Below are 12829 nucleotides of genomic sequence, written 5' to 3'. Positions count from 1 at the left end.
CCCCCGCCCAAAAAAAAAAAAAAAAAAAAAAAAAAAAAAAGGGGGCAGGTTGCCCAAAGAGAGTGAGAGCCCACCTTATCCTAATTTCCAGCAGCTGGAACTGGATACTCTTCTCTTGTGAAATAAGCTCTCAGACCTAACAGGATTTAGGTGTCCCCTACCAGAGAAGCAGGGTTGCCAGGTCCTCACTAGGTTAGAAGAAATCTGGACATATGCCCAGAATATGACATACTAAACCGTGAATTTGCCTTTTTTAGGTGTGAGGTGGAAATTCAGAGGCTGAGGCCAAAATAGCAAACACCCTTCTTCTCCCCAGTTATATATGCTACTCCAATGGACTTAACTCCTGGTCTCCATGGCTGCCCTAAAGCCATACCTGCAAACTCTTGCAACTGCTTACGCTCCTCTAGGTTATACTGCAGCTTTTCTAGCAACTCAAAATATCGGAAGAGTGAATCCCTAGGCCAAACAACACGTTCATCCTGATCCATATCCATTAGCCCAGGCAGATTCTGGTGCACATGAGTCTCCCAGTCCAACTGACCTGGAGGGAGAAATGCTTCTCAAAAACATATCTAGATTCGTGGAAGTTGGATAAAAGCTGATAAACTCTATGGGGGCAGGCGAGGAGAAAGCAGGGATGAAAGAAGATATAGGAAAGAGAGAGAGAAAAGTATGTATCACCAAGACACCACTTCTACAATAAACAAAGAGAGCCACAACCATACTTTCCCAAAGTGCAGCAGAAGCACAAGGGAAATGAAGAAGCGTGAAGAAAGTAACCAAGGCCAGAAAATCGGACTGGTGGAGAAAATCAGGAAATGTGCATAGTGGGAGAGCTCCTATTAAGAATGGGATGTCTCATGGAGAAGAGGAGTCTGAATTCAACTGGGAGAAACCCTCGGCTTACCAATAGGGTCATAATATCTGGAGCCAGAAGAAGAGGAACAGTAGGAAGATGAAGATGAGGAGGAAGAGGAAGATGCAGACTTCTTCACTTTTGACAAGGACTTCTTTGTTTTTGACTTAGATGCTCTTGAACTCTCTTTAGTGGCACTGTGTTTGGACTCTTCTTTAGAAGCTTCTGTTAAGTCCAAAGATTCCCATTGTTGATTGGCATCTCTGTAAGTGAAAGGCAAAATTTTATTGCTTCAAATACATTTACACAATATGGCTGGTTCTTTCGTTATTCTGATTCTGGCCCTGGCCTAAAGCTAGGAGTTAAGGCAATGAAGGCCAAACTGCTCCCAAAATCTAAGCACATTCAACCTAAATTATCCCGTGTCATGTACCCCTATTAGTGCCCCTCACCACATAACGTCTGTGCTCAATCTTACTCGGGCTTCCACGTTCCACACCCCACCTTATTTTGCAAAGTTTTAGCCCCCCACCCCTTGGCCCTATGCCTATTACACCACAACTATAGCCTCTGCCCCCTCGATTCCATCTCTTAATATTAGAGGGAACTTGGGCTCAGCTCTTTATATCTTCTCCATCTACAGTTGCTCCTTTGGTGATCTCATCTGCTGAGTTCAAATGCCTACCAGATGCAAATTTAAGCCTCTTGTCCAGACCTCACTCCTTAATCCAGACTTGTATATACAACTTTTACTCACTTAGCACCACTTGAATGTCTAAGGACATCTCAAATTCAATCAAAACTGAACTCTTTGCCCACCAAACCTCTTCCACCCACAGCCCTCCCCATCTCAGCTAATCAACCCTTCCAGTTGCTTGGGTCAGAACTTTCATCCTTAATTCTTCTCTCATACCCCACATCCAATCCATCAGGAAAGCCTGTTGAGGGCTTCCCTGGTGGCACAGTGGTTAAGAATCCGCCTGCCAATGCAAGGGACACGGGTTCAAGCCCTGGCCCGGGAAGATCCCACATGCCGTGGAGCAACTAAGCCCATGTGCCACAACTACGGAGCCTGAGCTCTAGACCCTGCAAGCCACAACTACTGAGCCCACGTGCCACAACTACTGAAGCCTGTGCGCCTAGAGCCCGTGCTCTGCAACAAGAGAAGCCATGACAATGAGAAGCCCGCACACCGCAACGAAGAGTAGCTCCGGATCACCCCAACTAGAGAAAGCCCGCACACAGCAATGGAGACCCAACACAGCCAAAAATAAAAAAATAAAATAATTAATAAAAAAAAAAAGAAAGCCTGTTGACTCTACCTTCAAAATATCTTTTCTCACTAGTACCACTCTGGTCTGAGCCATCAACGCCTCTTGCCTGTATAGCAGCATAGCCTCCTAACTCATCTCTCTGCTTATTTTATTCTTCCCTCAGTTTATCATCAACACAGCAAGCAGACTAATCCTTCTTAAGTGTAAGTCACTGCATGTCACTGTTCTGCTATGTTCCCCATTTCACCCAAAATCAAAGCCTAAGTCCTCACAGTGGTCCCCACAGCCCTACAGGATCAGGTCCCCATTACCTCTCTGACCTCATCTCCTATCATTCTCCCCCCCTACTTACTCTGCTTCAGTCACAGTAGCTTCCTTGCTATTTCTCAAACACACCAGGCATGCTTCTGTTTTAGGACCTTTGTACTAGCTGTTCCCTCTGCCTATAATACTCTTCCCATAGATATCCACATAGTAATCCCCTGACCTCCTCCAAGTCTTTGCTCAAATGTTACCTTTTCAGAGGCCACCCTGACTACCTTGTTTAAAATTACAACCCAGGGCTTCCCTGGTGGCGCAGTGGTTGAGAATCTGCCTGCTAATGCAGGGGACACGGGTTCGAGCCCTGGTCTGGGAAGATCCCACATGCTGCAGAGCAACTAGGCCCATGAGCCACAACTACTGAGCCTGCGCGTTTGGAGCCTGTGCTCCGCAACAAGAGAGGCCACGATAGTGAGTGGCCCCCGCTTGCCACAACTAGATAAAGCCCTCGCACAGAAATGAAGACCCAACACAGCCATAAATAAATAAATGCCAAGCATTTGAAGCCCTTTAAAAAAAAAAGTACAATTCATATGAAACCCCCTTCTTATACTCCAATCCCCCTTAACCTGTTCTACTTTTTACTTTTTTATAATGCTTATCCTATTTTTAAATTTGTTTTTTATTGAAGTATAGTTGAGTTACAATGTTGTGTTAATTTCTGCTTATAGCAAAGTGACTCAGTTATACACACATATATACATTCTTTTTATATTCAAGGCTTATATTTTAATGTGCTAATTTTCTTATTAATATGATTATTGTTTACTGTCTCTTTCCTCCTACTAGTATATAAGCTCCATGAGAACAGGCATTATTATTTATTTTGTTCACTGATATACTCTGAGCAACTAATAAGAATTCAATAATTATTTGTTGATGGATTTCTTATTTCTCTTTCTGCTCTCTTGTCCACTGCTGAACACTCAGGGTCTTGAATAACATGTTTCGTGGAAGGTACTTTTATTAGTTTCCTGTGGCTGCTGTAGGAAATTACCACAAACTTGGTAGCTTAAAACAACAGAAATTTATTCTCTCACAATTTTGGAAGACGGAAGTCTGAAATCAATGTGTCAACAGGGTCATACTCCCTTTGGAATCTCAAAGGGAGAAGGTTCCTTGCTTCTTGCTTCTGGCAGTTGCCTTGCATCCACTGGCTTCCTTTGGCTTGTGGTTGCATCACTCCAATCTCTATCTCTATCTTGACATCTTCTCCTATTCTCTATGTCTATGTCTTCTCTCCTGTCTCTTAAATCCAGTGACCCTTGTCACTGGATTTATGGCCCACCTGGATAATCCAGAATGATCACATCTCAAGATCCTTAATTTAACTGCATCTGCAAAGACCCTTTTTCCAAATAAGGTCATGTTCACAGGTTCCGGGAATTAGAACGTGGACATATCTTTTTGGAGGCCACCATTCAACCCACTACAATAAATATTGAATGAATGAATTCTCTCTCAAAGCCAATCTTCACCTTTGGTTTCCTACCCTTTCCTCCTTCATGTGTGTCCATCCCACTTCCCATATACACTCCTAACCTGGCATCCATTTTGCTAACGCTTGACCTCTGTGCCTCGGGGATTAGGTTTTGTCTCCTGCAAAGCAAAAAACACAAAAGAGTGAAGAGAGTTACACTGAAGCAGGAGTGTAGTAAGGAAAAAAGAATTCTGATCATCAAGTGAGGAGAATAAGTTGTAGTAAAGGAGTGAAAAAGAGTGGGGAAGCCCTGACAGTGGATAAAGAATCACGCAATATTTTAGAGCTGGGGAATTTTAACTCTGAGGCAAATCTGTCAGAAAGGGGAAAATGGCACTGCGGCCAAGGAGCGGAAACAGAGAATGAGATCAGGGCACCCTCAAGAACTAAAGCTGGGTTTGAAAATGGGGAAGCAGACCTCTGGATAATCTGACGCTTGAATATGTCGGCTTTGTGCTGAACCTCCAGGTGTGTCATCTCCTCGTTCAGCTCATTTCTGATATTCTGGAAGTTAGTAACTGCCCCAAAGGGCCATTAGGAGTTGGGAGATGGTGGTGACTACACATGGGGAGAGGGCTTGGGTGGGGAGAAACCAAGTGAAATATCCATTCCAGGCCCCACACCTTCCTGTTACATCAGGTTCTCTCTCTCCGTAATTCACCAATCCTAGCTTTCACCCTAATTTCTTCCCAAACACCCCTCTCACCAAGTTTCACCTCTTCTATGCTTACCCATCATGGCTACTATGATGTTTCGAAAGATAATGGAACCAAGTAACAACCAGAGGATGACATAGATGCTGCTGAAGGTACGGCTGACTTCAGGCACCTTCCAGGTATCCTGAAGCAGTGCATACCAATGATCCATAGTAAAGAGAATGAACACTGTCACTACGGAATTCAGCAGGTCCCTAAAGAAAAAGGAGGTGTGTGTATAGACAGAGAGAGCTAATTCTCTAAGAAACACTATCATTCTTACTCTCAAAGCAACATAAGAGCATTTCTTTGTAGTTTGCTCTGACTTTAGCCCCTTTTCTACCATACTCAATTTTTTACCTAATCTTTCTTCAGTTTGAGATTGTTTTATTAGGTTTTCCTTTATCATGAATAATCTGTGAATAGCTCTCACCATTCCATCAGTGCCTGGGGCACAGTAGGTGTTCAATACGTAGGTATTAACTGAATGTTTAAAAATTGAATCACCAATTACACATCATTTTTTTCTAAGTTCATTCTCCACTGTTCTATGGACTTCGCCTAACGGAAAGTCACAAATTCAGCAAACATCGTGCCTACTTAGTTTGCTGGCATGAACTGACAGTCAAGTAAATGGACAGATATGTGACATAAACATGTGATTCCAAATAATGAATGATAATGAATATATCACAAAAGGTCTCAGGAAGATATCTAAATTTTCCTTCTTATCCCTCAATATACATATTACTGAAAACATCAGAGCCTGAACAGAATGAATTCTAGGACTTCCCCAAGTCAATACTCTTACAAAACTACCTGTTAGTCTAAGATAGAGACCTGAGAGGTGCTGACAAGATTGGATTCCAATTCACAAATAACACTGTCTCCTCTAAATCCAAATTGACTTTCTACTAGTAATCAGTGTCCTCTAGACAAAAAGCTTATCAGGATTTTACTTTTGAAAGAATTTAAGTATGTGCATGTGTAATCTCTACATTTAAGAGACTGGTGTAAAACCAGTGACCATGTTTGAGGTCATAGTAACACTTACTGATCACTTTCAATGTGTGAAATGCTGTGCTAAATGCTTAAATGAATTACCTCATTTATCCCTACACTCTTATGAAGTAGTACCACTTTTAATACCATTTTTCAAAAGAGGTAACTGAGACAGAAACCAGGGCTTAACCCCTGGAGTATACTGCTATTTAAAGGTGAGGGTAAGTTTGAATTTGCAAAACCCAAAGCAAACCAGGAATACCTGACCTATCCTCAAAATTGGAGCTAATACCACTCACCATTCCTCTGCTTTCTCTTTACCTCTCCTTACTGTGCTCTATTCCCGTTTTTTACAATATATTATACTTTTTGTATTACTGTACTTTGGACTAGCTTCCCAGTCTCATGCCCAAACTCTCTCCCCCAACCCAGGCTTCCCCCAGTCCTGCCTACGAGAAGAACATGTGATACTCCAGGTCCTGGCGAGTTGAACGGGTGTAATTCTCGAAGAAGTAGACACCAGCCACGGCAAAAATGTAGAAGAAGATGAGCAGCAACATCAAGAGGAAGGTCATGCTCTAGAGGCCATGACCTTGAGTCAGAGCTGGGCCAGACTAGGCTGATCTCCACCTACAGCCTAGTCAGACCCACCCTGGAAATCCCCCACCAAACCCTCACTTCTAGCCTGAGCCCAGTCATCTCTAGAACACAGCAGCCTGTCCCTAGCCCTTTCGCGTCGACAACATTTCACAGGGTCTTTCATTGCCTTCTTTCATCCACCCAGACTGTTTCATGTTAAACCCCCATGTTTATCCACCTTGCCCACTTGATACAGCTGCAGTAGTCAAATCACCTTGAGGGCCCTGACCAGGGCCAAAATAATGACTCGAACTTGACGGAATCGTGCAAAGAGTTTAAGAGACCTTAGCACCCGGCAGATCCTCAGCAACTGGAGCCATACGGAATGGCTTGTTACCCCTACCAGCACCACAACCTCAGGAATCAGGGACTGTAGGAAACACACAGATCATGAGTAAAATATACCCCAAAGCACCCACGCACAGTTGCCCCTTCTTTATCTCTTCATTGTCATAGTTCCTTGGTCATTATCCTTTGAAAAGCATTCTCTGGGGACTGTTTCCTATTCAGCCTTTCTATAAGAAATTACTTAAACCCTGCACTTCAACTTGCTCAGACATTAAAAGGGGATAAATACAGTGCTTAACTCATTGGGTTGTTGTGGAGCTCAAATTTTAAGAAATGCATGAAAAAAAGGATAGTTTCTGACATTTAGTAAGTGGTTAGTAACTGGTAGATGTTATTGCTGGGGTTAATGTTGTGATCAGATTCTTCCTTGCTCCTAATACCAACAACTCCTACCATGGCTGACTATTAGAGAAGAAAAAAATCAAAATAAGGAGGTTAGATACATTTCTATTTGTTTCTTCCTGTGCTCTAAGTATCTTAACTTTTCTTGTCTTTGATTCACATAGGCACATTTTTCAGCCCAGTAAACTAATCTTCAGGATATCTATCCTTACCAATATGGTGACAACAAAGTCAAAGACATTCCAGGCATTCTTCCAGAAGAGGAAAAAGCTGGATAGCCACATAAGAAGGATCTCCAAGATGAAAACAAGCAAGATGAACCAAGCTGCCACCTCCAGAGTCAGCTTCAGTGGCCACAGTTGGGTATTTGAGGATTCGAGCAATTCTGTGAGAATAGAGCAAAGGATGAGTAAAGGGTAAAGAAGCAGGAAGCTGAATGATAGAGAATGATCAGCAACTGTTAAAAACCACAGTTGTGCCCACTGCTATGCCATTTTTCTTTTGAGTTTCTCTTCTTAATGCCGTTGTTGCTTCAGCCTGTGAAATTCAGGGGAGGATAGAATCGAACATGAAAAATGGCTACAACTCATCTCCTCTGGTACTGGTACGTGTTAACAGCTGCAAGTTACTGCCTTCCCACTCTGGGGTCAGAGAGCCACCAAAGGATTGCTCTCTTAATGACCACCAACCCTGTCTGTTCTGTTACCCTGGTACCAAACTTCATGAAGAAGCAATAGGCCTTGAGAAAAGAATGCAAATGTAGGGCCATGATATGGAAAATGTTTTATAACACATCTAGGAACAAGAAGCCAGATTCATGGGGCATATTAGGTTATAATAAATTACTTGGTTTTTTGTTACTTTTAAAGCTTCCCCTTTCTACTCTGCCTAAAATTGATTTTATTCTGCAAAGCAAATTGAATCCTATACTTTCTCTCTAGAACCTAATTATTTGCTGACTTCAATTCCTTAACTCATTTGCCTTCATCTTTCAACCCTCTTCACCTCTTCTATACATTTAATAGATGTATATCATGCTGTAAAAAAAGCACTGAGATCAAAATAGGTTTAAAAGCTAAATAAAATTTTCTCTTTGAAACAGAACAATCTGAGAGCCTCCAAATGCACTATGACTGATATGCTTGGCAGTTAATAGAGACAAGAGAATACTCAATCACCCTGAACAACACAAATGGCTGTGTAGATTTTGACACTTACAGTTTTAAATTGTTATTGCTTTTAGCAATGTTTTGGCTAATTACATTAATGAAGTAAGGAACACTGATGTTGAAATACAACTTAATGAAGAGCAAAAGAATAATTCTGCAAGTTTATCTCAAGACAATTCTTCATCAGATTCTATAAATTGCATTCATCTGATAGAAAATTTTATATGGCACATCAAGATATCTCTAGAACCTCAAAAATCAGTGTTTAAATTATAATAATGTTGTACTCAGTTTTTTGTTGGAAATAAGAACTATTCACACTCACAATGTGTTATTTTCAGAGAAGGGCTTGCAAATGAGCCAAATCTTTTTTCTTTTCTCACCTTCTCACCATTTAGAAACAAAATATGAAAATTATAAAAATAAGCCCATTGATGTTTAAAGTGCAAAGTAGAATTACCAATATCATTGTGGAAGAAGATTTTTTTTCTTTTTTTATGCCCAAACACATAATTAAATTTCCACCTACACTTTAACATATAACATGTATTTAACATACAATACACAATGTTGTAAACCTAAAAATAATATACATTATATCTAAACTTTTTAAAAGAAACAGAAAATTTAGAAATATAATACATAGGGAATTGGTTCGGGTCCAGGGTCCAGTGGTTCGGACTCGGTGCTTTCACTGCCATGGGCCCAGGTTCAATCCCTGGTCAGGCAACTAAGATCCTGCAAGCCACTTGACACAGACAAAAAAAACCCATAAATTAAATATATTTGATCCCCAAACCGAACTTAATATATAATGTCACTTAAAAATTCATTTGTAGACAAATCATATATTTTCTTTAAAAAACGCATGATCACTTATAAAATGGCAAAAGTAAAAATTTGCTTACATTTTATGATTATTAAAATTATATAATAATAAACACTAAAATATAGTATTTAACAACATGTTAGTCTAAATTATCATTTTTACTTCAACTTGCTTCTCCATATCACAGAAAAAATGTGATAAAATAAAATGATTAAAATTACTATGGAGGTTTTCAAGGTTATATATGTTTTTTTGGGAAACAAAATCATAAGATGAAAAAGAATGGGGAGCTTTGATCTAGAGAACTGTTTGTTCCTTATCTATAACAGCATTCTTTATGATCTGGAAAACTGCTTTTTAAAAGTCTAAACAAAGTCTTAATGTTTACCACACGAATTAGTCTATTCAAAGAAATCTGCCACAAATTATATCCCTTTGCAAAATCCCTCCTGCCTTTCTACCATGAGAATGTACTTAATAAGATACAATTTTCATGAGCTTGCCAGGTGATTCCCATTCAGGCAATCCACCTATCCTCTGGCACAGTGATCATGTTTCATATTCAGCTGTTTTACCAAAAAGAATGGTTAGTGCTATTCTATTTTGATTTGTCTGTTAGATCCAGTGAATCCCATATATTTACTGTTATTTACTTCATTCCAAGGCTGAAATCTATATCTCTAATCCCACAGGGCAAATACTTGCCAATTATCATTATCAACAAGAAATAGGAAATGTGGGTGACTTAATTTAAAACCCTCATCACTGTGCGGAGGAAATAAAACAGTTCAAAGCATATAGCATACCGCAGTTGGTCAATGACACCAAACACTGTTGTGTATTTAAATGCCTTTGCCCTGATTCCATTAAAAGACTATTTTTTAAAATTTACTTTTTATTTTTATTATTTATTTTTTGGCTGTGTTGGGTCTTCATTGCTGCGCGGGCTTTCTCTAGTTGCGGTGAGTGGGGGCTACTCTTTGTTGCGGTGCACGGGCTTCTCTTAGGGCTCTAGAGCGCAGGCTCAGTCGTTGTGGTGCACAGGCTTAGTTGCTCCGTGGCATGTGGGATCTTCCCGGACCAGGGTTTGAACCCATAGTCTCCTGCACTGGCAGGCGGATTTTTAACCACTGCGCCACCAGGGAAGTCCAAAAGACTATTTTTAAAGTGGGAAACTTCCCCAAAATAGTGAGGATGAAACATGGAAGTGAGTACTTCTACTGTCCTTTCTGAGCAGTTTGAGATGATAATCAAATGAGGTCATTGATTCTCCAAACATTCTTTTGCTTTTAATACATTTCATAAAATTTATGATTGGTTTTAGGGCTTCCCTGGTGGCGCAGTGGTTGAGAGTCCGCCTGCCGATGCAGGGGATACCGATTCGTGCCCCGGTCTGGGAGAATCCCGCATGCCACGGAGCGGCTGGGCCCGTGAGCCATGGCCGCTGGGCCTGTGCGTCCGGAGCCTGTGCTCCGCAATGGGAGAGGCCACAACAGTGAGAGGCCCGCATACTGCAAAAAAAAAAAAAAAAAAAAATTGTAAAATTTATGATTGGTTTTAGAGTCATCTACTCTTTAAGTCATTTTTGGCTCATCTAATATCTTAGTTGTAACTTTACATACATTGTGAGTTTTCTTATTTGTACTTAATCTTTCTAAACATATTTGTAAAAATATAAATGTTGGATCACTTGCTGATAGGTACCGATATCTCTATTAGAAAAGATTCATTCAAATTAGACTAACACAAGAAATGCAACTGGTCTTCCCGTCTCCAATTCCTTGTGAGACTACTACACCCCACCTCTAAGTGTCTACACTACCTTCTATCTACTACACTTGAGAGCCCTTCAAATGTTTCTAGGTCTTAGCAGTTGCACAAATCCTACTCCAAGAGACTTAATATAATTGTCCCTATCACAATTCAAATAACATTCAAATGTGTAAAATGATCAACTTAAAAGGAAAAATGACTCCCACCCTTTCATTCAATGTGAGTTCTCACCTATTTCAACCATCAGTACAATTGTATTCAGAAAGATGAGGAAGATGATAAAGTTTCTGAAGAGAGGACCTGTTTTCTCTTAAGAAAACATAGAGTGGAGTTCTTTTTGGTTTAGGCAGGTGACATAATTAGGTCAAGAACAGAACCGGTGAGAATGAGAAGAAAATGGAGTTTGGGAAGGGAAAAATAAGTCAATAGGCAGATGATGAGGCAAGAGAGACCGTAAAGCCATGGGATAAAAATGAGTGGCATGAAAGGATACACTCAAGGACCCAACCAGCCCACAAGGAAAGCGGTGGACTCTCGCTGCAGCGCACTCGAAGGGTGCTCATCAGTCTCTGGGCATGTGTAATCCGTTCTACATGACGAGGCTTTATGGAGAAGCGCACAAGCTGGTGTTGATCTCCCAACATAAGTTTCTTCTGACAGGAAGGATCTACACCAAAAATATAAAAAAAGGGACAGTGGATAAATATAAAAAGAAGCCTTTGGGAGTATCAGGAGCAGGTAGGATTGGGGGCAGGAACACTGGTTACATAATGGGTCCCCTAGTGCAGGGGTTTACCTTGCTGCTCCTTCACACAGCAACTAATACTATTTTGGAGTACGAGCTCACCTATTGCTTATGACCAACACTGTCCATGCCCAGAATAAAGGCTGCAGGTTCAACCCTCAAAGTTTTAAGTGTCTTTGGTAGAAACTTCCAAGTCAGCCAGGGCTAATAGTTACCCTAGGCCTAAAAGTGAGCGGCACGGGTTCCATCTCCTGGATCCAGAGTTTTATTTATAAAGCCTTTGATTTATCAAGTTTGGTGTAACTTCCAAACTAGCAACCAAACCAATCTCCCCTGAAATTTCTACCCTTAAAATTGCCTCTCTGCTTCCTACTCTTTGGAGGGTGTGGATGGGAGTCTTAAATTCATCCTAGTGAAGAAACAGGCTGCTGACCAAGTATCTCTCGAATAGTGTGCCGTGGCACAGCTTGGCTCAAGCCGTGCAGATGCTCAAGGAGAGAGAAAGTATCAATGAGTCGGGAACGAATGGCATCAGCCCGGGGCAGTTGCATGTGTCCTACTGGGTGATAAGTGGCCATGCCTGTTAAGAAAATAAAAGAATCGAGTGTCATTTCATTTTTGGAGTTGCACCAAGCCTTAGAGGTTCTCTTCCCTTCCTCCCAACCTCTTTGCCCTTAAGAAGACAAACATTGTACCCAGACTCAAGGCTTTTTGAAACAAATGAGACAGGAGTCATTACAGAGAATCTGCGTAGTTGACTAAGTGGACAGACACCTTCACCTGTGTGACAGCATTTCTAGTTAAAAGCAGCAGCCACAAAGAGCAGGAATCCCGGGGTTGGACAAAGAGGAATTCAGGCACCACCTGCACCTGAGGGTATCAGGTAATGCGATGAGGTGGGTCAGTGGGAGGGCTTAGGACTGCCGCCAAAAGAAAGACCGAGTTAAGAGGAACTGGACAAAATGCAACAGCCTGACATTTTGAAAATGTGTCCCGTCCCAAGTGTGTCCACTCCAACGCGCTCCCTCGGGTGCCCCTCCCTCTCTCAATTCCCACTTCTGGGCCTCACCTTTGCCCAGGCTCTCTTCCGCCCACTCAGCCCTGACTTCACTCCTCCGCCTCCGGCTCTGACGTCCCCTGAGCTCGGCTCTCCCCACGCGGGTCGAGCTCAGGGTCGGCTCCCAGCGCCGCAAGTCCTGCTCCGCCAGCCCGCCCGCTCCTGGGTTCCGGCTCGCCCCGGGCCTACCCCCAGCACCAGGCCCGGGCGCAAGCACCCTCCCGGCCTCACTCGCCCCGGCGCCCGTCGCCTCCGCCCAGGCCCGCTCTCCGGCCACTCGGCCGTTACCAGCTGGT

The 12829-nt window shown here is 42.0% G+C and overlaps 1 protein-coding gene across 1 annotated transcript in view; it reads right to left on the bottom strand.

Moving 5' to 3' along the window:
- Positions 1-12744, bottom strand: part of CATSPER2 (cation channel sperm associated 2) — a 14761-nt gene extending 2017 nt beyond the window's left edge. The window contains exons 1-12 of the mRNA XM_024732585.1: positions 12546-12744; positions 11910-12056; positions 11225-11398; positions 10963-11031; positions 7173-7345; positions 6485-6640; positions 6085-6209; positions 4666-4844; positions 4353-4452; positions 3997-4053; positions 911-1122; positions 377-544 (exon numbers count right to left, since the gene is read on the bottom strand). Coding sequence (XP_024588353.1) covers positions 377-544; positions 911-1122; positions 3997-4053; positions 4353-4452; positions 4666-4844; positions 6085-6209; positions 6485-6640; positions 7173-7345; positions 10963-11031; positions 11225-11398; positions 11910-12054 — 1558 coding nt within the window. The 5' untranslated portion in view covers positions 12055-12056; positions 12546-12744. The remainder of the gene's footprint in view (positions 1-376; positions 545-910; positions 1123-3996; positions 4054-4352; positions 4453-4665; positions 4845-6084; positions 6210-6484; positions 6641-7172; positions 7346-10962; positions 11032-11224; positions 11399-11909; positions 12057-12545) is intronic.
- Between the last annotated feature and the right edge of the window lie 85 nt (positions 12745-12829).

This window comes from Neophocaena asiaeorientalis, unplaced genomic scaffold (genome assembly GCF_003031525.2).
Source record: "Neophocaena asiaeorientalis asiaeorientalis breed wild unplaced genomic scaffold, Neophocaena_asiaeorientalis_V1.1 scaffold119, whole genome shotgun sequence".
In the NCBI taxonomy this organism is placed as follows: Eukaryota; Metazoa; Chordata; class Mammalia; order Artiodactyla; family Phocoenidae; genus Neophocaena; species Neophocaena asiaeorientalis.
Note: the sequence above shows the minus strand (reverse complement) of the source record. Positions and strands in the feature narration are given on the sequence as shown.